The sequence below is a fragment of the Ambystoma mexicanum genome, chromosome 4p (genome assembly GCF_040938575.1).
Source record: "Ambystoma mexicanum isolate Mex_15411 chromosome 4p, UKY_AmexF1_1, whole genome shotgun sequence".
Taxonomy (NCBI): Eukaryota; Metazoa; Chordata; class Amphibia; order Caudata; family Ambystomatidae; genus Ambystoma; species Ambystoma mexicanum.
In genome coordinates, this window is record NC_090927.1 from 1,256,267,389 (window position 1) to 1,256,291,790 (window position 24,402).

General features: G+C 48.2%; 1 protein-coding gene across 2 annotated transcripts in view; it reads left to right on the forward strand.

The window, feature by feature from the left end:
* Window positions 1-24,402, forward strand: part of NUP133 (nucleoporin 133) — a 1,444,728-nt gene that overhangs the window by 28,250 nt on the left and 1,392,076 nt on the right. The window contains exon 2 of one of the 2 annotated variants that reach the window (XM_069606929.1): window positions 24,248-24,366. The exons of the other annotated variant lie outside the window; for it this stretch is intronic. Coding sequence (XP_069463030.1) covers window positions 24,248-24,366 — 119 coding nt within the window. The remainder of the gene's footprint in view (window positions 1-24,247; window positions 24,367-24,402) is intronic. 2 annotated transcript variants of the gene reach the window in all.

Genomic DNA, 24,402 nt, shown 5'->3' on the forward strand with positions numbered 1-24,402 from the left:
ACTTAGGAGGAGTGGGGAATGACTAGCTGCTGATGCTGGTTAATGTATAGATTCTACTCATGTCATGTTGCTAATTGGATGTACTTCCATCCAGTACTGCCATGATGTTTTTAAAAAATAAAACAAGGATGCGTTTTAGCACCTATGCTATTGAATTTAAAATTAGCAGACCTAACAAACATACCGTTAGTGGACTGAACTTCTAGGGGTCTTTAGAGGCAGTTGACTCTCCTTCATGAATAGAAACATTTATCTACAGGTGCGTTTACAAATTACTTCTATCAATATGCGTGGGCACACAGAGTATTAACACCTGTAGGACATATATGGTATTCAATGGCCCAATGCCGACCCATTAGCTATATTTGGATGTTGGGGAACAAACTGGTAGACGTTGTTAAGAAATATAAATACCTGGGTGTACTATTGATGACAAATTAAAATGGTATAAGCAACTGCGGTATGCAAGCTACACATTTATGCAGCATATTGCTGCCATTAAAATGTGGTCCAAATTTGAGGCTCTACCCTGAAGCTCTGAGAAATCTATAAAATGAAATACTACTGGTAATCTTGTATGGTGCAGAAATATGGTGACAAGCATGCTGTTTGATCAACCTTTCAAATTATGAATATACAAAACACCTTGATGAACAAACAAAGAAAAAAGTAATCGGTAAAATCAATCAGAAAAACAATCAATAAAAACAGTCCGAAAAATACTCTTCACAAAACACAAAGTACATCATTCAAGTAGAGCACCTCCATTTAAACAAGACTTCTCAATCCATCACACAAGGAGCATACGTCTGTAGATGAAGTCAGAAATTACTAGTCATACTTGTTTACCATTGAATAAAAATCCATCACTTAGAGTGTTACAATTAGAGTGATTTGCAGTGCTAAGCAAATGAATTATTCTGCAATGTTTAAAACATCTTTTTAGATAAAAGGTGCGGTTAACTATGCATTCAGTACTCAGATATTTTAGGGTTTCAGGCTGACTGAAGTGCTTACAAAAACGACAAATATTCTGTTTTTTGCCGATAACTCTTCGTCTTGCTAAAACATCATTAGTCGGGCACAGATTGAGTCTTAGTCGCAAGATAGCATTTCTAAGAAGGGCTGATGGGCGTTTTGTTAGGTAAGGGTCCAACGTGCGATATCTTTTGTTGAAAGGATTGTTTTTAAAATCCTTGTGCGTTCGGCATATTTGCTGTATTTTTATCCAATCAGATTGTAGTAATTTCTGCTTGGCGCGAGTTGGTTTACCCAGCAAAAGTTCTGATATGTCAGCAGCTGCCAATATTTTTGTGACTACAGACTTCCACCCAGTTATAAACCTATGTTCTGACGATGGCAAATATGAAGCTAATATGTACAATAGTTGATCTGATTTCTGATTTCAGTGCCAACAGGTATTTTCTATATAGTGCAAATAACTTTCATGCATACATGCAAAAAAGCGAGATCCGACCCAGTTCAAATCTAATCATTGCCATTGGGACACATTGTGGTAAATGCAAGACTCTCCTCCAAAACTTTCCCTCAGTTCGGAGCTAAAAGACTTCTGAGAACACGCTCTTGGTTTCAGCTCCATATAGTATTTGTGGTACAGCCTTCTGATTAGAAAAAAATCAAGAGCGGGTTACAAGAAAATTTGCCATTTCTCCAACATGCTCATGAATATTCCTGCTCTGGGACATATTGCCCCCAGCCAATAACTGCCCTCTCCCTAAACCCCTCCTCTGGCAGCCGGCTTCTGATGTTTACCGCGCGACCAAGTTTTGGGTGTCCTTGTGTTGCGCTCTCAGAGCTTTTTTCTGTGTTTTTGGTACGAAAATCCTAGTTTTGTTCGATTGAGCCCATGTGCTTTATCGTTTCATCATCCGACTAACAGAGATCTGTTTTTCGACATCTTTCAGCCCCCTCAAGGGCGGAATCATCGAATGTTTCTTCTTCGAAGTTTCCAAAAGGCCATCAGGCCTACATCGCATGCTGGATCATGTCAGAGGACGGCGTTTCCCTCTTCAAGCTCTGCTCCAGCTGCGGTTTGCAGAATGTTTTCGAGGAGGAAAAGCATTCCCAATGCCTTTGTCTTCACCCAACGTGCAAGGAGGAAGATTGAGAGATCTGTTGTGGCTTTACCAAGTGCACTTTGAAGGATCTGCATGTCAGACTGGCTGTGTGGCTCAAAGCCAAGGCCCCTGGTTCACAGGGGCATGCCTGCTCCGGATCCAGCCCGCCAGAGCGTGATTCTAAGTCCTTTTGAGGGTGCCCCATCAGTGGGGGGTGTCCAAGACCAGGCCAAGCACTCACTGGATGTCCTGTTCTGTTGGAGTAGCCGTGCAAGCTGGTCCCGTGATGGCCAGGGTGCGTTCATCATCTCAAACGGCTTCAATCTCCAGCCATCGCTCCAGCTCTTCATCAAAGAGAAAGTCGGCTACCCCGGGGAAGCTACAGGAGAAACCAGAGAAGGCCCAGCAACAGGGAACAGTTGCTGACCTAATGGGTTAAGGTGAACGAGCACCACCTAGGTTGATGTGTTGGTTATTCGGTTAGTTCAATGTAAATGCGATTCAAGACTGGGTGCAAACCCGCTGGTGAGGTGCCTCCGTGAAGTAGCACGCTAAAGTATACGAAAAAAGTGGACCAAGGCCGTGAGGCCAGCGGTGCGGGCTGCATTCCCAATAACCACAGAGTGGTATAACTGTTTTCAGTCGGTCAATCGGAGGTAATAATCATTCAAATACTCTGTTAATATTTATGAAGAAATAGAGTTTAATTTCCTTAGTGCTCTACAGTTATATATCACTGTTTTAGCAGATGCGTCACATGAGCCCAAATTGGCCTATGCATTTCGGAGTCAATATCCTTCCTCAGGGCCAGCTCATGTACTCTTCAATGTATAAGAAATCTATCATCGGTTTCAGTCTAATGTACATTATATATATATGTCGGGCATGCATCATATAAATGGCATTCAGAATAGAGGTGCAGCATTAATTGATCATACAGAGAGTATTATGATGAACAGTAGTCACATTATGGGTAGAACAAAGGAATAAGTGGGCCGTGTGGTGCAATATCATCATAATTAACATTCCAAATAAGGCCAGTGAAAATTCACTGCGTCAGCATTTGATCATATCAGCCACCATCATCATCAAGTTAAAGTGTCACATGTGTAGGAATATAAAGCGCATCATTTAGATTATGATGATTGTAATATAATATAAAATAAAATCATGAAATATAGCCCATACATATGTGCCAAGTCGCGGAGGTATGAAAAAAGAAGAAAAGAAAAGATGAATGAGAAAACATCGGATTTACTAAATTAACTGATTGTCCGCTAATGTGAAATGCTGTAAAACTACTATCAATAAACAAGAGGTACTGCCCTTGGTGTGTATCCAGTGCCAGTACTTCTACTGTAGAGTAGCACGGAAAAACTGCTCAGAATGGCTGACTAGCGAGGACTGCAGCGCTAGAAAAGGTATGGAAATGCAAGTATCAGGTCTTTGTACGTGCGGTGAGCACAGACTTGTAAGCGATTAACAGGTGCATTGAGAGAGCATGCAAAATCAACGGACTGCTTACCTAGTAACCACAAGAGTGAATCCTTGAAGGACGCCTTGTAAGCGCGCGAGTCGTGTGCTGAATAACTAGATTCTCCAGCTTGTTTGGAAAGCATAACCATGGATCTTGTAACATATATAATTACTGTTGGGTCATGCTAAATGTAATCTTTCCCTGTGTTCCTAGGTCTAGTCTCTATTGCGTCCCCCCAGAGCCTAATGGAATGACTTCTGACTCGAAATGAAAAAATCGAGTAAATAAACGTAAAATTAAGAAAATAATAATGATTAAACATTTTATAAATGCTGGCAGCATAGATGTGCTGGTATATTTAAATATATTTTAATTTAAATACCGTCTGGCTATCCTGCTAAAGCGTGATCAATGGTAAGCAGTGATATGTGCTGGAATGTGTAGCAGGCGCTACCATCGTGAAGAAAAAGGCGGGGATGTATCCTGATGCGCACGTGTGGCATCTGTGAGTAGGCTAGCTTCTGCCTAAAAACGAGTGCATCATGCTGTGCTGGACTCTAGGTCTGCCTGTTATGGTAAACGGGGGTATGCTGATCTGGTATTCTACTGCCTGATGGAAAGTTCATAATACTCGGTGAGGCTCAAAATCAACCTTGCGTGGTGCACAAAGACCTACAGTGTGTTACAAATATCTCCATATCTCCAACATATACACAGTCATAGTGTCATAGTATGAAAGAATCAAGATGATAGTAAAGGGGAGAAGGCAAGAAAAAACCTTTGCAGGCCACTGGCAAGACATATATGGACTTATGGGATGCAAATACGGTAAACCACCTTGCTACATTGCTGACCACTATATATTCAATTAAAGTGGGTATACATCAGAAGACAAAAGTAAAAGAATGCTAAAGGAAACAACTGAGGTCTAACTCTTCGTTCATCCCATTAGGTGATTGTGAGTCCAGTCTATCAATCCAATAGGCTTCCTTTTGTGCTGGCCATTTCTTAATATCACGGTTAGGACCTTTGGTGGATATCATCTCAAGTATCAAAAACCTTAATTGGGTGATTGAGTGTCCATTGTCATTGAAGTGTCTGGCAACTGCCGAAGTTCTGTTCTTGTTCCAAATGTTCGATTTGTGCTCATTCATCCTGATGCGAACTTTTTGTGATGTTTCTCCTACATAGTATTTACCACAAGGGCATTTGATCGCATAAATAGCATTTTCTGATAGACACGTCACGTGCTGTTTCAGTTTGATTTTTTCTCCTGTTCGTGGGTGCGTGACTATGTTGCCTTTGATAATGTTGTTGCAATTCCCACAACTCATACATGGGTATGTTCCATGGTGTTGTCTGGTTTAATCGAGGATGCCCTACCTCTGGTGTTAACCAACATGTTGCGTAAATTGCTGCTTTTCTTTTTTAACTTCTTTTTATTATTCAGTGTGGCAGCAAAACACAAGCGAACAGCATAAGGCGTTACAACATGAATACCATATATACATTGCAGGTGCACAGAGGTTATTTCACATAACATCACAATCAATGGGTACAATCACAGAATGGATTGGGCAACAGAAGCCCGCAACAGGGGTGAGGACCCGGGCCGGTGGGGGGGGAAGAGGGCGGGGGGGGGAGGTATCCGGTGTCGCGATTAAATCGGACATGTAAGAGCGGAACTTAAGCCATACATTTCTAGGTCTGGAGTGGGCAGGTTGTATATGGGACCAGGCTTCCTCAGAGTCCGAGGCCCAAGTAACCGCCCTCAGCCATTGAGCGTGTGTGGGGGGGCGAGGGGCGAAGCCAACAAAGCAGGATGGAGCGCACCGCCAGCAGGAGGCAAAGGTCGGCTAATTTTTTGGAATCACGGGAAAGGCCTGGGAGATCATGAAAGAGACATACCAACGGGGAAGGAACAATGGGATGGTCGAGAACCGCAGACATTGTCGAGCAAACTGCCTCCCAGAACTGTGAGGCGAGGGCAGGACCAAAACATGTGAATGTAGTCAGCGTCGTCACGATGGCACCTAGGGCAGCTGGAAGGGTGATCCCTGGACATGCGATGTAGTCTGATCGGGGTGTAGTGAAACCTATGTAGTACTTTAAATTGAATGAGTTTAAGACGGGAGTTAAAGGACACTCGATGTGTACACTCGCATAGATGTGCCCAGCGCTCGTCCGACATTTCAACACCCAGGTCTACCCCCCACACACACTTCAGTTTAGTGAAATCTGGGACAGATCTGGACTGCAACATCGTGTATAACCTAGAGATTTTACCTCTTGTGGGCCCAGGGGAGGTGAGCTCTTCAATAGCCGGGTCGTCTGGGGGCAGCGCAGGGAACGTTTGGTAATTGCGTTTGAGGGTCCTGCGGAGGGATGCGTATTGAAGCCATGCACCCTGGTCACTCCTCAGGGGCAACGGGATATCGGGCCATTCAACAAATATACCCTGGTCAAACACGTCACGCAGCAGCTCGTAGCCTGTGTCCGCCCAGCGGCGCACCGTGCCCGGTGGGACCCCGCGGGACCCCCGGGAGGAAATTCCAGAGGGGAAGGTTGCCGTGAAAGGCGTATGTAGTTTTGACTAGTTTCCACATCTTTGCTAAAGCAAGGGAAGTGCAGGCGACCGGGCTCTGCGAGTCCAATACCAAGGGGGCGGGTTGTATCACCAAGGAGCGGATATCCCGGTCACAAACCGCAAGCTTCTCAAGTCGAACATGCGGGGGAGGGTCAATTGTATTAAACCAGTGAGATGTATATTGGATTTGGGATACCAGCCAGTTTTTGAGAAAGTTAGGGGCACCGAAGCCCCCGTTAGATATGGGAGTGGATAGGGTGTCAATTTTAAGGCGGACCGCACCCGAGTGCCAGAGAAAGGAATTCACAGTGCGAGTCAAGTCCCGGAAGAAGCCCCCCCCCCCGGCAACTGGGGTAACACCACCATCTTCAATAGCCCTATCCTGCCTGCCAGGGAGATCGGGAGCTTGTCCCAGGCCCGGACCTTAGCCGTCAGGTGTGTGAGATACTTCTGGTAGTTTTCCTGGAAGGTCAACGCCTGTTGGCGCGTCACCACTATACCCAAGTAAATAAATGTGGACTGAGCCCATGTGAAGCCCAAGGTATCAGGAGGAGGGAGAGTGCATTCTGTGAGTGGGAAGAGAGTGGATTTTGAACAATTCACTTTGAGACCAGAGATTCGACCGAACCGAATGATGTCCTCCAATATTGGGGTGTAAGTTGATGGAGGGAGACCGCACAAACAACAATGCATCATCCGCATATAGGGACACTGTCCGCCTGGCCCGCAGTGCGGAGGCCTCTGTGAGCATGAAGTTGGCGGAGCATGTCAGCGAACGGCTCTATTGCTATAGCGAAGATCAAGGGCGAGAAGGGGCACCCCTGTCTCGTCCCCCTGGCGATCTCAAAGAGGGGGGAGCAGTGGTCGTCAGTGCGGACCCTGGCCACCGGGGAAGAGTAAAGCAATCTGACCCAGGAGAGAAAGGAGGGGCCGAATGTGCAACGATCGAAAACCGCCATAGGTACCTCCAGGAGACCGAGTCAAACGCCTTTTGCATGTCAAGGGTGACAGCCACTGCCTGCGTGTCGGGACTGATTATGTTAATTATGTTAAATAGGCGCCTCAGGCTCAAAGAGGTGGAGCGACCGGGAATGAAACCCGCCTGATCTGGATGGATGATAGATGGCAGGAGGGGAGCCAACCGGAGCGCCAGAGCCTTGGCATATACCTTGACGTCACAATTTGAGTGAAAGCGGATGGTATGAGCCACATTGCAGGGGGGATTTACCTGATTTAAGTAGTACTGCGATTGTGGCCTCCCGGAGTGAAGGGGGGAATACACCGGACTCCACAGACTCCTCCCAGAGAGCTAGCAAGTGAGGAAGCAGCTGTGACTTAAAATGCTTGTAAAATTCGACCGGAATACCGTCCGAACTGGGGGCACGCCCCGAGGATAAGGAGTCAATAGCGTCCGACAGCTCCTCCAGTGTAAGGGGGGAGTCGAGGGAGGCCGCGGCTCCCGGGGACAGGGCTGAGAGAGGGAGGGCATTGAGAAAGGAGTCGATCTCCGCCACCGGCACCTCATCTGAGTTAGAGTATAGGGTTTCGTAAAATGTAAAGAATTCCCTGTTGATGTCTTGCGAGGAGACAGCCATGGAGCCGTCAGGTCTCTCGACCCCAATTATGTGTGGGGACCCCGTCTCATGACGGATCAGACGTGCTAGAAATCGACCAGGGCGCTCCCGCTCACCATATCTCCTCGCCATGCCAGGACTATCCAAAAACCTTTGTTCGCGATCCGCGAGGGATCGAAACGTGTCCAATTCCGACCCTATGTCAGCCAGGTTGCTCGGGGTGGAGTGAAGTGAGCATGTGGCTTCCAGGGTAGAGAGTCTGGATTCACTAGCAACAAGATCCCTCCGGATTGACTTCAGGACCCCATTCTCTTTGGACAACGCAATCCCTCTGATATAAGCCTTAAATGACTCCCATAGGGTGGCCTGGGTCGCCACCGAGCCCGTATTAGTCTCAAAGAATTCCTCAATCGAACGCTCGAGCTCGGAGCAGAACTCCGGATCCAGCAAGGACAGGGGTTTCGGCCTCCAGTTACGTGTCCGGCCAGGATCGGGACCCCAGCCGATGGTCACAGTGACTGGAGAGTGGTCAGACAGGGTTCTGGGGAGGATCATTAGCTGTATAACGCTCTTAACCAGTTTGTTGGAGATCACCCATCTGTCAATGCGGGAATAGGAGTCGTGGACTGAGGAGTAAAAAGAGAACACACGGGAGTCCGGGTAGAAGAATCTCCACGCGTCCACCATGGCGAGACGGGGCAGGGATTATAGTGCAGCATAGGCTGCTCTAGAGAGTAGACGGGGCCTGGATCCAGATCTGTCCAGGGCCACGTCGAAAATCGTGTTGAAGTCGCCCCCCCAAAGGATGGGAACCAGGGGGAAGCCTTCAAGGAGGGACGTGACCTGTACATAAAAATCTGGGTCGTCTAGGTTAGGGCCGTAAATGTTCATCAGGACCACCTCCCTGTGTTGAAGCGTAGCATGAACCAGTACATATCTGCCTTGAGGGTCTATTTGTGAGGAAATAAGAGAAAACGTGAGGCTTTTGTGAATAAGGGTCATGACCCCGCGGCTTGGGTAGAGAAATCGGTAAAGAATCTATGGGGACCCCAGGTTTTGGCAAAACGCATACTGTTCCGCGCGGGCATGTGTCTCTTGTAGAAACAAAATCTTGGACCCATGACGCTCGGTCTACAGCTGGAGCTGTCTCATCTTCTTGTAATTTCCTAACCCACGTACGTTCCAGCTCATGAAGGTCAGGTCACTCTTGGTCACAGATACAGTGGTAATCGAAAGAGAACAAATGTCAGTACCCTATGGGCCAATTTCACGTCCCTGCAGCACCAAGTCCTGAGCACCGCCTCGCAGCTTGCCTTCGCTGCCAACGCCAACTTTTTAACAACAAAAACCCTGACATGACCCACCCCCACCCACATCCCCCCCCAAACAGAGGGATGACAATCCCAACCCCCCTCAACCAAAACCAAACCAAGGGCATCAGCGCCTGGGGGCCTGAGGGCCGGACTAGCCGCCGTAGTCCAGGCTGCGGCAGATCTAATAAGACAAGGGGTGCCCACAGTGGACCTTAGCAAATAACTTGAACAGGGTTCTGGCACATGATGTGGCACACATTTGTAAGAATGAACACAACAAGCAGATTCCGAAGTAGAGGATCAAGTAACCCCCGATGCAGGAAGGCGGCCTTGCCTGGCCCCTCCACATCGGGACAGAAGGATAACTGCAAAACCGTGAACAGAGGGGAGGGGTCAACCAGGGAAATGTTCGTCGATGAACCTGGAGGCCTCCTCCGGGATCGTGAAAAAAAACACCTGATTGGCGTGTTCTATGCGGAGTTTGGCAGGGTAGAGCATAGCATATTTGACTGAGTGGTTTCACAGCCTGAAAAGTCTTGCGTTCACGTTGGACAGACGTGGAGAAGACCGGATAAAGATGGATCCTTGCACCATCCAGTAGTAGCTCCCCTTTTAGCCTAGCTGCCCTGAGGAGGGCATCCCGGTCACGGAAATTCAGCACCCGGGCTATGATGGGCCGAGGTGGAGCACCAGGTCTGGGCTTAGCCGTCAGGGCTCTGTGTGCCCGCTCAATAGCGAAGTGCGGGGAGAGCTTGGGAGAATCCAGGAGCGAGACCAATGTGCGCTCGACAAAGTCCTCCATCGGTTCATGCACTTCGTTCTCGGGAACCCCGATAATGCGGAGGTTGTTACGCCTCGATCGAGATTCCAAGTCCTCGTTCTTCTTCTCTACCTCAAGGACTCGGTTGGAGAGAGCGGTGACCTCGGAGCGCAGGGCTCCCAGTGCATCCTCTGCGGAACCGACTCGTGTCTCGACTTCTGACACCCGGCTGTCAGTCCGCTCGATGTGGGCCTTAATGGAGGATATAGTACCGTTCATGTCATCCAGTTTTGAGTGGAGTGCAGTGAAGCCCTCGCGAATGAAGTCCATCATATTTTGGGATTCCGGTACTGCGTCGGGTGGAGGTGCAGCTGGGGTCTGCTCAATGGTCTCCTCTGAAGATCTCGACGCAGCCTTAGCAAACATGTTGATGGAGCTCTGTTTCCTCGCCCCTCCCTTGGTCATCCTGGCGATGTTGGAGGTCGAGTGGGGAGAAGGGGGGAGCCCAGGCCCTGTACCACCTGAGGCAGAGTGCAAAGTATGGCACGAGACAGGGAGTAATGCAGGGGGAGCCGTGGCTGTGAATCCGTGTAGATGTGATGTTGTGGCCACCAGCGCAGGCCCGAGGTCTCAGCCAGCCTAGAAAGGCGCGGGGAGAAACGTGAGGAGACCTCGGGGGTAGTAAATCCCAGGGTTGGGGGCGATGGCGCCCAGCGAGCGATGTGAGAGCCTGGGTCCAGGTATGGGTGGTCGAGAGCGATGAATGATGGGGGGGGGGGGGCGCCTCCCAGCCTAATGCCCACAGGGTAGATAGGCCGCAGCCTCGAGCACAGTGGTAGAAGATAGGGCAGGCAGCCGGTGAGCTAAAGGTCCTGAGCGATGTAATGACGGCAAGATCACCGCCCCCCCCCGAACACAGGAGGCCACCATGGAAGGAGACGCCCGCGGTAACCAGTGGAGCGGGGGGATGTGAGAGATTCTGGGGGGCACTAGGACAAATGCAGGCGGGGGGAGGCGCCAGGCCCGGGGCAACACCCACCGCTAATGGGCCCAGAGGCCGGGGGTGCCGGCGGGTAATCCTCAGCCCCGCGTATGGAGGGGGTGAGGCAATGCTTCTGCCCATGAAAAGTCCGCGGGGGCCTCCCCGACCCACGTACCTGGTGGCCGCAAGGATCTGTTGCACCGCGTGTCTCTCCCGGGTGCTGAAGTCCCGTTGTCGGTGGGGGGGGCAGCCCCGGCGAGGTCCAGCAGGCGAAGAAAGGGGCCCGGACAGCTCCGATGCAGGGCGGGCGTCTCCCCGAGTGTGCCCCGGGCCGCGGCCACTCGAGCCGGCAGTGCGCGGGCTCAAGACGCACCTCGGCCGCCTCCAGTCGCACCACCAGACAGGGGGGAGACGGACTGCCACCTGGCAGCGTGTATCCGCCGAGGCGGGGGCACAACACCGGCCCCCGGGCGAGCCCGTCCGCTCCGCCAGAGGATGAGTTTTGGCGCGGGAGCACTGCAGTCGGGTGGGGGGATGGTGCGGCGGCGTCCAGGAATCGCGCTCTGGAGCTCCGTTTTTTGACTGGATTCGATCCGCTGGGTCCCTGGGGTAGCTGCTTCAGAAACGTATAAGTCGGGATCGGCTATCCGGCGTTTAAGAGTGCCGATTCAGGATCTCGAGATCTGCCGGCTCCGGAGCTCGAGCCTCAGGCGGCCATCTTGTTCGGCGCTCAACAGCCAATTGCTGCTTTTCTGATATGCGAAAACCGGAGGAAGTGGGAATAGTTCTTTTGTACTTTCGTCGCTGGTAAGCACATTCCATCTGTTGTGTATGATAGCTTTGATCTGCCTACTTTGTATGGAGAATTTTGTTACGAACACAAGTTCTGGACTGGCGCTTTCGTGTTTTTTGTCAAGTAATTCCTGTCGACTTTGGGTATCTGTTTTAACTCTGGCCGCAGTTGGATCTGTTTCAGGATAACCTCTCAGTTGCATTTTTTCTTGCAGTTTCTGAAGCTGAATTTGACAGTCTTCTGGATCACTCACTATCCTTTTTATACGTAACATCTGTCCATAAGGCAGGTTGCGCAAGGTATTTGGAGGATGGAAGCTCATGCGGTGCAAAAGGTTGTTTCGATCTGTCGGTTTGGTGTAGAGAGTAGTGTTTATCTTGTTGTCTTTGATAATGGTTTGAACATCTAGATAGTGGATATTGGGATCCCCTATCTCAAGTGTAAATTGAATACGATGGTCAATTCCATTTAAATATTCCAAAAACTCTTGGAGTTCATTCTGATTACCTGCCCATATGCCAAAAATATCGTCAATGTACCAAACCCATGTCTTAAGGTGACGTTTCCATCTTTGGTTATTGAGTACATGTGACGTTTCAAATTGGTACATAAAACAATTCGCATATGCCGGTGCCATTGTGGCTCCCATGGCCGTTCCTGATATTTGTGTATAGCATTTCCCATCGTACGTAAAGTTTGAATTCTTAGAAATGAAATCAAGAAGAATCATTAGGAATTCCTTATTGGCTCCAATCTCAGCTGTTTGTAGTAGTAGAGCTTCGACTGCCTTCTGTCCAAGGTCATGTGGAATGCTGGTGTATAAGCTGACAACGTCAATAGTGTATAGAATGTCTTCTGGAGTTAATGTTATTGTTTCTAATATTCTCAAAAAATGAGTGGTATCTTTAACATATGTGGTTGTGGCTTGGATGATTGGCTGAAGAAAAAAATCTATGTACGTCCCCAATGGTTGCAGAATGCTTTGCGTTGCGGCCACTATGGGCCTTCCAGGTGGGTTGTCTAATCGTTTATGTATCTTCGGCAAGGTGTATACATGGGGCATTACAGGATGTGTGGTCAGTAGATATGCTTTGGTTTTGGTGCTGATCCATTCATCTTCTACTGCTTGTGCAAGAATCTCTTCTAGTTTCTTTTTGATGCGTGGTGTCGGATCATGCAATAGTAGCTTATGCGTATTGACATCTGAAAGTTGTCGTAAACATTCTTCATGATATTGAGACGTATCCTGAATCACAATAGCTCCCCCTTTATCAGCTGGTCGAATGGTGATAGTCTCATCTGTAAAGAGATTTTTAATTTGTGACAATTCGCCCCTATTCAAGTTGTGGCTCTTGGGTGCATGAAATTGGATCTTCTTCAGATCGTTGAGTACCATTTTTTTGAAAAATGTCTATCGATGGTACATTAATCGGAGGACAAAAAGTGCTGTGAGGTTTGAATTCGATGTATTCTGTAGTTGTTGAGGATGCCATAGTCGATGGAGTGGTTTCAGCAAAAAATGTCTTGAGTTTCAGCTTACGAACAAGTTTGTACAATTCGACTTGTGTTTGAAATCTGTTAGTGCTGTATGTTGGTACGAATTTAAGACCCTTCTCAAGAGTCTGTATCTCACGATTAGAAAGAATCCTTTTTGAGAGATTAACCACTAACTGCGATTGGTTTGTAGCCTTGTTAGCATTCCTTGATTTCTTCTTTCTCCCCCTCCTTGTCCTCTTTCTCTGTCTAAAAAACCGATCGTTGTTGCACGTTTAGGCTGTATTGGTCTTTTTCCGTTCTCTGATGTACTAGCGGTTTGCTGGTCTGAAGCTAAATTTTCTCCTTGCTCTTGGGTGTCCGATTCTGAGCTGCTATTGCCACTAGAGGGTTTGTTTGGACGTGGGCCTTGTTGTTACTTATCTGCCCACGTGTAGACTTCGTTATTGAGATAGTCGTATGTGTCCCGACAGAATCTTCTTATTTTGCGAGCTTCTAAATCCTGTTGATAATTTTCCAATTTCTTATTAATGTCCGCCAAGATCTCAGCAAAACCCTCGTTATCTGTGATAGCAATGATGTCGTTAGAGAGGTTCTCAATTTCTTTTTCTAGTTGTTCAACATTACCCGACAGCTCTTGTATGGTCAGCAATATTAAATCTAATGAGCATCTATTCAGAATTTGTTCCCATTTCTCGACAAAGTTTTTGTTTTCATTGCAAAGTGTTTGACGTAGGGGGATCCGTAATCCTCTAGGTATCCTTTGAGCCTTGTAATACCTACTGAGGTTTACTGCATGCAATTTACGATTAATTAGCTTCCTGATATTATATTCGAGTTGTTTAATCTTGCTCTGTGGGTCGACACTACTGGGAATACGTATAGTGTCCTTAATGAGGCCAAGTATAGCATCTGCTTCTTCTGCTGAAAAGCCCAGCGTTGTAGCTCTGTTATCTGTTCGATCAATTCGTACGACATATTTCTTTTGGTGTGCCACGTTCAAATGAATTCACGGATGAAGACAAGAACAAATGGGTTAAGGTGAATGAGCACCACCTAGGTTGATGTGTTGGTTATTCGGTTAGTTCAATGTAAATGCGATTCAAGACGGGGTGCAAACCCGCTGGTGAGGTGCCTCCTTGAAGTAGCACGCTAAAGTATACGAAAAAAGTGGACCAAGGCCGTGAGGCCAGCGGTGCGGGCTGCACTCCCAATAACCACAGAGTGGTATAACTGTTTTCAGTCGGTCAATCGGAGGTAATAATCATTCAAATGCTCTGTTAATATTTATGAAGAAATAGAGTTTAATTTGCTTAGTGCTCTACAGTTATATATCACTGTTTTAGCAGATGCGTCACATGAGCCCAAATTGGCCTATGCATTTCGGAGTCAATATCCTTCCTCAGGGCCAGCTCGTGTACTCTTCAATGTATCAGAAACCTATCATCGGTTTCAGTCTAAGTCCCACAATGTACATTATATATATATATATATATATATATCGGGCATGCATCATATAAATGGCATTAAGAATAGAGGTGCAGCATTAATTGATCATACAGAGAGTATTATGATGAACAGTAGTCACATTATGGGTAGAACAAAGGAATAAGTGGGCCGTGTGGTGCAATATCATCATAATTAACATTCCAAATAAGGCCAGTGAAAATTCACCGCGTCAGCATTTGATCATATCAGCCACCATCATCATCAAGTTAAAGTGTCACATGTGTAGGAATATAAAGCGCATCATTTAGATTATAATATAAAATAAAATCATGAAATATAGCCCATACATATGTGCCAAGTCGCGGAGGTATGAAAAAAGAAGAAAAGAAAAGATGAATGAGAAAACATCGGATTTACTAAATTAACTGATTGTCCGATAATGTGAAATGCTGTAAAACTACTATCAATAAACAAGAGGTACTGACCTTGGTGTGTATCCAGTGTCAGTACTTCTACTGTGGAGTAGCACGGAAAAACTGCTCAGTATGGCTGACTAGCGAGGACTGCAGCGCTAGAAAATGTATACAAATGCAAGTATCAGGTCTATGTACGTGCGGTGAGCACAGACTTGTAAGCGATTTAACAGGTGCATTGAGATAGCATGCAAAATCAACGGACTGCTTACCTAGTAACCACAAAAGTGAATCCTTGAAGGACGCCTTGTAAGTGCGCGAGTCGTGTGCTGAATAACTAGATTCTCCAGCTTGTTTGGAAAGCGTAACCATGGAAACCGCCCAACTCTTCGTTACGGCGGCGGCCATCTTGTAACATATATAATTACTGTTGGGTCATGCTAAATGTAATCTTTCCCTGTGTTCCTAGATCTAGTCTCTATTGCTTCCCCCCCAGAGCCTAATGGAATGACGTCTGACTCGAAATGAAAAAATCGAGTAAATAAACGTAAAATTAAGAAAATAATAATGATTAAACATTTTTTTAAATGCTGGCAGTTGCTGACCTGCCCGTGAAGGCCCAGGTGATACAGGCTGAGTTGTCTGCATCCATCGAGCTGGTGGCGGCTGTCCTTTCGAAGGTGAAAGTGGCTGACCTGGTCCAGGGTACCCCTACGGCAGCCAGGGTGGCTATTCCTCCCAGGCGGGAGGCTTCGGCCAAGCCAGTGGGAAAGGCCGTCTCTGAGCCCGAGGCCGACCCCTCAGGACCGAGAGAAGTGGGGGGGGAGTGGAAGAACTCCAGGGCACGGATATTTCTAACGACGTGGAGGACGAGGGTTCCGTCCACACCATACTGGAGGACGTTGGAGATGACAATTGGAACGTCAAGGAGGTACCTGCCAGAGGACGACAAAGGCGCTGGGATCTGTCCCATGATATTCTCTTGACCCTCCACACACTGGTGTGGAAGATTCAGAAGAGGATCCCAGCGCCGCCCGACCGGTGATCACCCCGTTTGATACCGGGGCCACCACCACCGCCGCCGAAGAGGAGGCGACACCCTTCGCCTCCGCTCCAACCACCAATTTCCCCCCCGCCCCACACCTCTAGGGATACGGGGATGGACATGGTGACAACTGACACTGATGGCAATGGCGGCATCTTCCCCGGACGAAGTGGGTTCCTTCCACTCAATGACCGCCCACGCTTCAGAACTCTTAAGCGTACACCGGAGGAAACGAAGGAGGGATTCCTGTATCAATGCTGTGAGGCTGAGAGGAAGGCCATCTTAGCAGTGCCCCTCCTGGACGACGTCTGGGACGATGTGCTGGCACTGTTGAAGAACCCCGCCTCGACTCTGGTGAAAAGGGACTGGCTTGAAAAGAAATGCTGGGTCCCAGAGTCTGCACCCAAGTGTTTGCGGTCACAGCCATCACCGGACTCTGTGGTCTCGGTTGCTGCGAGGAAGAAGTCATCCAACCAGTCGTCTTCAGCCTCCGTTTCCCCGGACGGCGAGGGGAAGAAGTTGGATGCCATGGGTAGGAAGGTCATCTACTGAGCGGCGACGACGGTCAAGGCGGCCAACACTTTGGCTATCCTGGCTAGGTACGACTGGGAGCTTTGGTACAATAGGGCTCTGATCCTGGATTTCCTTCCCGAGGACAAGCGGGTTGAGGCAATGGAGATTCTTCAGGAAGGCAAGGTGGCATCGGACCACGCAATTACTGTGGCCCTGGACATTCTGGACACAGGTTTCCGCCAAATGGGCAACAAGGTTTGCCTCGGTCGTGGTGGCTAGCTGAAGGCCACCAACTTTAGACAGGGGGTCTAGGTGAGGGTCTTGGAAATGCCGTTCTACAGAGACCATCTCTTCGGAAAGGCCGTTGATGAATCTCTTCAGGCCATCAAGACCAACACAGACGGCCCATGCCCTGAGCCCGCTGCAACACTGTCCGTCCTTTCGTTGCTCAGAAGGGAAGTCTGGCAGATCTTCAAAGGGTTTCGTCAGTGGGTCGTCCCCTTACCGCCAGCCCTTGTTACACGACCGAGGAAGCCTACAGGGGTCGCTCCAAGGCCTTTGGTTGCTGTCTCCAAGGCGGTGTGCCGGTCTCCAAGCAGGACTCAACCGGCCAAGAAGTCGGGTCCCCCACCCCTGCACACCGGTGGGAGGCCGGCTGGCGAACTTCGTCAGAGTGTGGGAAAACAGCTCCACTGATCGATGGGTGCTGGACACTCTCACCCACGGACACACTTTGGAGATTCCCTGAAGATTGATGGAGTCATGAAAACGTGCGTTTGGAGGAAAAGTCAATGCAGGAAAACTTGACTGGCAACAGAGTGAGTGGCCTGTCACTATTTCTTAACCATTATGTTCCAGGAGTCCCGGGCTCAAAAGGCTGCAGCACCAGGGCGACCATGCCTTACAATGGAGAGCCACAATCATGGCTTTCCCCCCTCCCACTATCAGTAGTAAAATTTGTGCTATGGAGGGAGTTGTTTCCAGTCACCTGCAAGAGAAATTAAATGCGAAAAATACAAGTACCAGAATCCTTAGAGACACTAAAGTCAATTAACTTGCTACACCTGAAAAGGAAATGAAGATATGCCTGAAAAGGAAAAGAGAAACAGCCTCTCAGAAGATTGAGTCAGAAAAACGTGCGTTTGGAGGAGAAGTCAATGCAGGAAAACTTGACTGGCAACAGAGTGCGTGGCCTGTCACTATTTCTTAACACTTTGGAGATTCAGCGAAGGTACCGCGGATACGACCGGTGGCCCGGTAGAAACAACACATCCCTCAGCTGCTGCTGGAGGTTTGGGCCATGTTTAAAAAAAAAAAAAAAAAAGGGCGGATCTAGCTGGTTCCGAAATGACTCTGAAGCTTCAGAGTTTACTCAAGATACTTTCTAGTTAGAAAGAAGCCCGGGGGCTGGAGGCTCATTTTTGATATACGATGACTCAACAAGTACATAAAGTCCCAAAAATTCAGGATGGACAAGTTGCAGCACGTGCTCGGCTAACTGGAGGAGGGAGAATTTCTGTTGTCGTTGGATCTAGAGGACGCGTACTTCCCCGTCCCCATTCACAAAAAACATTGCAAGTTCCTGCGCTTCGTCGTACAAGGGAAGCACTACCAGTTCAAGGCTCTCCCCTTCGGACTGAAGTCGGCTCCCAGGGTCTTTACGAAGTTCCTGACACCGGTGGCGGCCCATCTGCACCTACAAGGGAATACATGTGTACCCGTACCTCGACGACTGGCTCATCCAGTCGAGGGACATCGCCATTGATCACATGGAGAGGACCGCCAGGCTTCGGGCGGATCTGGGGTTCAGTGAATTTTGCAAAGTCCTGCTTGACTCCATCGCAGGACGCACTATTCCTGGGGGCCAGACTCGACATGGTGGCCTGCTTGGCAGCACCCTCGTAGGAGAGGATAGCGGCCGTTTTGGGCAAGTTGGCACGGCTTTTAGCACTGCAGATCGCCACAGTGAGGACCATCAAGTCACTGCTCAGCATGTCGCCGTGTATCTGGCTCTGCAGGCTGGATTTCCTGGAAGCCCGTTGGATCCAGATGTCCGGGAGCTTCAAAGACGGGATTGTGCTCGACGAGGAGTTCCGTCGAGCAATAAGGTGGGGGTGGGGAGTGTGCTCCAACATTGCCAGGGGCACAGATTTCCAGAGCCCCCGTACCAGGAGACAATCACGACTGACGCTTCCCTGGAGGGCTCGGGAGCCCACACTGGTTGTCTCCACGCCAGTGGTCTATGGCTGCTGGAGGAGCAGGTGCTACACATCGGCGTCCTGGAACTACGGGCTGTGTTTTGGGCCCTCGAGTCATTTCTTCCGTCCCTCAAGGGCAAAGTGGTGAGGGTTTTCACAGACAATACCACCGCAATGTTTTACATCTGAAGCCGGGGGGCACTAGACGCCCCGGCACTCTCCAAAAAGGCACAGGCATTATGGCACTGGGCCATCGCCTAGGGGATGTTCCTCATTCCATTTCACCTGGCGGGAGTAAAGAACATTGTCGCCGTCTCTCTCAGCAGGCAGCTGCGCTCTTGCCACGAGTGGGAGCTTTGGCAGGATCAAGTGGACCACCTCTCAGACCCCAGATGGATCTATTTGCGACAGCGACAAACACCAAGTGCAGAGGTTCGCCAGCATGTTTTCCCTGCCGGGGAGCATGGGGGACGCGTTCTCCTTCTTGTGGGAAGGCATGTTCCTGTACGCGTTGCCACTGCTACTACGAGTCATCAGTCAACTGTCGGTGCAGGATGATTCTCGTCGCACCAGTGTGGCCGAGGCAGATCTGGTATACAGACCTTCTCAGCATGTCCGCATCCCCTCCAGTCAAGCTACCAGTGGTAGCGGATCTGCTCGCCAGGGAAGGAGACGCAACCCTGCACCATGACCCAGGATCATTGAACCTGAAGGCCAGGCTCCTGCAGCTTTAAAGTTTGGTGGTTACAAGCTTCCGGCAGTCTGCAGGGAGGTCCTTGCCAGGGAGTTGTCGACTCTTAAATGCTACATGGCACAAATGGAAGCGTTCCGCGACTTGGTGCCGGTCGCAGAAGATTAACCCTCTGAGGGTCACGACCCCCCCCCCCCCCCCCACCCCCCCCGAGTCCTTCCATACTTGTTGTCGTTGGCTGGCTCATTCCTCCATTAAAGTGCATCTGGCGGCTATCTTCCGCTACACCAGATCTCCGGGACGGTCTTCTCTTTGGTCACACCGTCTAGTGAAGGAGTTCATTAAAGGACTGTTCGCCGGTGCAGGCCCCTGCCCTGGCATGGGAACTCAATGTGGTGCTGACTAGGCTCATGGGGGGGTGGGGGGGCTTTGAATCTATGCATCAGGCTCCTCTCAAATTCCTTTCTTGGAAAACCACTTTTCTCGTGGCCATCACCTCTGCCAGGTGAGTGGGTGAGATCCAGGCCTTGTCCTGCAAGCAGCCCTATTTGACTTTCCACAAGACCAGGGTGGTGCCGCGGACGCACCCCTATTTCATGCCCTATGTTCCATCGGAATCTCATTTCAACAAACCCTTGGTGTTGCCTGTGTTTTTTTTCTGGCGCCTTCGTCGCCGGCTGAAAGGACTTTTTACTCGCTGGATGTGGCTTGAGCGCCGAAGTTTTATGTGGCCTGCACAAAGAGTTTCCGGAACACTTCTCAGCTTTTTGTCAATTTTGGTCCTGTGAACCATGGGAAGGCCTTGTGCAAGGCTTCCATCCCCAGGTGGCTCTCCGGCTGCATCACTCATTATCACCGGTTGCCAAACCGACCGCTGCCTGGCCGTCCGAGAGCCCATTCTTCCAGAGATATTGCTGCAACAACGGCGTTCCTGTCTGCTGTGCCCCTGCTGGACATCTGCAGGGCTGCTACGTGGAGGTCTGTGCACACCTTCACGAAGTTCTACTGCGTCGACAGGGATTCCAGAGAGAAGTCCAGGGTCGGCCAAGCAGTGCCATGTAACCTGTTCGCTTATAGGTGAGCCTGGTGAGGAGGTAAGAGTAATTGCTTACCTTGAGCCTTGCTGCCTCCATTTGTTGGTAACGTATGTAATGCTATGTATACTTTATTCATGAGCATGTGAATCGATGCCTGTCCCCATGCTGAAGAAAAAACAAGTTACTTACCTGTAACTGTTGTTCTCCAGCATGGGTCTGGCATGGATTCACATGCGAACCCTCCCTCCTGCTCCTCTGCGGCTCTTCTTGGTCACACTGCCACTTTACGTGCTACCAAATCTGAAGATGGCTGCCCGAGGAGGGGCTTAAGGAGAGGGTTGTCATTGGCTGTTGGCAGTATGACCCACAGCTCAGCGATTGGTTTATAGGAGAAAGAAAGTTTGTAAACTAAAGTTAAACTGTTTTTGCTGTTATCGAGCCTTCCCGGCCTGACTGGGAGTATTCATGAGCATGTGATTTCATGCCAGACCCAAGTTTGAGATCAACAGTTACAGGTATGTAATTTGTTCCTTACAGTGTACACAACTTCTAAACCTATTAACTTCTAAACCTATATTGCACCGGTACAAGGGTATATTATGGTTGTTGTACGCCTTTGCGTATTATTATTCTGTATTACTCTTCTGGCACTGCTTCCTGTCTGAACTGTAATGCAGTTGATGCTGCCATGTAACATGTGCTTTTTGTTTTGTTTGTTTTTTTTAAATCCTTTTCTTCTGGTAATGTTTTGGAATCGCATTACTTCCAAATTAGGGGCAGTCTTGGAATGTGAAATCATTCTAGAAGGGAGTGCTATTTTGAAGGGGGAAGGGGAAAAGGGGCAGAGGGGAGGTTTGACTAGGACTGAGGCTATATTTGCCAGAATTCTATAGTTGGGCATTGGAAGAAAGAATCCTCTTGCACTGAATAGCTTGGACTGGTTTGATGAATGTATGTCGGTATATTTTTATCAACCAAGGATATGTAAATATTTCAGTTGCATTAGGCGCGTCAAGGGAATATGGAAAATATTATTTAACTTGCAGAGAAAGAAATAAAATTAGCCTTTTGTAATGCTAATGCGGAATTCTTATGTTAGAACCCATCTCGCACAATCTAATATTTTTCTGTGTCATTATGAAATTTATTTTGGATTTGTGCATCTCTGCGTTTTCACACTTTATTAGTTGTATTTTTGTATGTCTGCCTATTTTCAAATAACATAAATCTACTCTCCCAATATGACCTAAACCATATGACCTTCTCAGCAAGAGCTTTTGTCCGGAAATATTGTTCTAAATAATTGTAATACTACCAGGCAAGGGTTAAAAAATAAAAACATTTTTTTTCAAACTCTTTGAAGTGCAAAACATCATCTGCCCCCTCAATTCTCTACACACTGCAATTACTACTAGCCAGTAGCTCGTTGCAAATGCACATTTGGAGGCTTGCTACCAGTTCTATCTAAAGTAAAATGTATTTTCCACATGAACTCAGATTTTGTTATTGTATAGTGTGTGAGAAACCCGAAGGTGTCTCACCTGCTAGTCCCCGGGGATCTGTCATCCAGATTGCCAGGTCACAGCCATCGCTTTTGGATCCAGTTCCTGGGGGTGGACCAGTGCGGGAGGATCACCTGTGTGAGGGGTCTTCGGGGAGTGGAGGTGGGACACCGGATGGTGAGACGCGGTATCCCCTTCCCTGTAACACCTTTACCCCATCCTACCAGGTAGGATACTGAGGAACTCCACCCTCCCCTTCCCCAACAAGAACATTTCCTCATGGACAGCTCACTACAAGAGAAAATGGACTAACACCCGAGGCGTATACCTGACATGTCCCTATACAATGGTCGGGCAATTATTGCTGACCATTACACACACCTGACTTCCATTACACTCCCCCCCACCCCCCCCACACGGATAAAAGACAGAGCATGAAAGCTCTCTCTGAGCAAGGCAAAGCACACAAGGAAGCAGCAGTTCCAAGATGGCAGTTTAATACAAGGCGAAGGATGGCAAAACCGAAGAGGATTGCAAGGAGGGACGTGGCCTTTACTTTTTCCCCGAAAGACTGTTACTTTCATGAACCTTCGAAAATAGGAAATGGAAGACCTGAAATCAAGGCTGAAGAATCCTGCATTGTGTGTTGGAGGTACGTGGGGCTCTCCCCCGTTGATCGTCAAGATGGGGAGAATTGTTTGCCGCTGTGGTACTGTGCTTGTCTCCTTCACCAAAGCAGAGCCAGTGAAGTCAGCCCAGCTGGTGAGTTGGAGAGACCGATACCAGACCGATCTGTGTTGAAGCAAAGGTTGCAAGCAGCAACGTTGTGTAGTGAAAACTGAAGAGAACAGTGTATGTGGCAAGTGACGCAAACATAATTAAAAGAGATGAGTGATTGAACTTTGAAGCCAAGATACGATACCGTAGACAGTGGTCAGGGACCACGTGGGTGGTCATTTGAAAGTCTGTTAGGTATCCAGATGAAAGGTGGCAAATGTGAAGAGTGATAAAGAATTGTGAAATCAGTGGCCGTGCAACGGGTCCATCAAAACCCTGTGCACAATCTAAAGTCTTTGATAGTTGATGAAAAAGTATGTGAAGTTGGTCCGAGCCCGGCAGAGGGAGATCAGCTAAAAGCTTTTGGTTAAAGCAAGTTGGTGTAAAGTTATATTGGACATTAGAATTAGTCCGGGCCCGGCGGAGGGAGACTAATTGAACGTTGTGTTAAAAGGGATCTGAGCCCGACTCGGTGGGCATCCGAGATCTGAGCCCGACTGAACTGTGAGTCACCCGAGAGAATATCCTACGAGAAATTGGATACATACATAATTTATGAACATTGTGTTGAGAGGATCTGAGCCCGGCTGAGGGGGATCCGAGGTGAATAGTGAATCGCCTAAGAAATTGAGTACTTGTGAAAATCTGAAGGAGGAAAAAAACGTATCGTTGGTTTGTCACATCAGGCCCTCTGAATGAAGAGACTTTGAAAGGCAAAGAGACTTGGGCATGGAAGGACCAGATGCAAACTGTATTCTCGTGCCAGAGACTGTGCAAAACTCGAGTGTACCGCCTTGTCCTGTGCTGAACACGTGGGCAAGGGGAGGCCAGTGGCCTGAACATCTTGACATTCATTTTTTGAACACTTCTTTCTTTTTCGTAACATTGTTTCCCACACTATTTATATTTAGAGGTAAGGATTGGCAATAGTTTTATTAGTATAGGCCGTTTTGTTTTGACAAGACACCATTAGGATTGCGTTATATTATTTGATGTTCGTAGCTTGCTCCCATATGTAGATGGGCGTTTTTCAAACTTTTTTTTTTTTTTTTTGTTCAATAAACACCCTTGAACTATGGTTACACGTGTCTGTCTTACTGTTAATACCATGCCTTCCTTACATGTGTACACTGTCCTTCTCACAATGTTTCCCATGTAGATAATAAAGAAAGTATGTTGGGGAAAGCTTTATCAAACCAGAGCTATTCAACTGATTTTGAAACTACCTAAAGCCCAAAATATGTTCATACCAATTGCTACTTCACACATCCTTCATCACTTGCATAAATCGTTACATATAAGGTGTGAATGCGGGGGACTGACAACATATGACTTTGATGTAAAAGGCTCTGTTGCAACTGTTGGCTTCACTTAACGCTATGTCGAGCGGCTATATTTTGGGCTAATGTTTAACGCTGAGCAGAATATTTGTTTTCCTGGCTTGACAGCACTTTTCATTACTTTGTTTTTTGATCGAAGGTTGATATTTGTTTCATTGTTACTAGATTTCCAATGCTTTATGGTGCAGTTCTCAATTTTAAAGTGGTCTGTGTTCCTTCTTCAGAGCAACACCTTCAAGAGCCGTACAGCACCCATCGGCCAGCGAGACCGTAAACTATGATGTAAAGACGTTTGGTTCTTCATTGCCTGTGAAGGTTATGGAGGCTTTAGCCAATGCAGAAGGTGAGTCAGACTTTGGCTGCCCCTCGAGCTATGGGG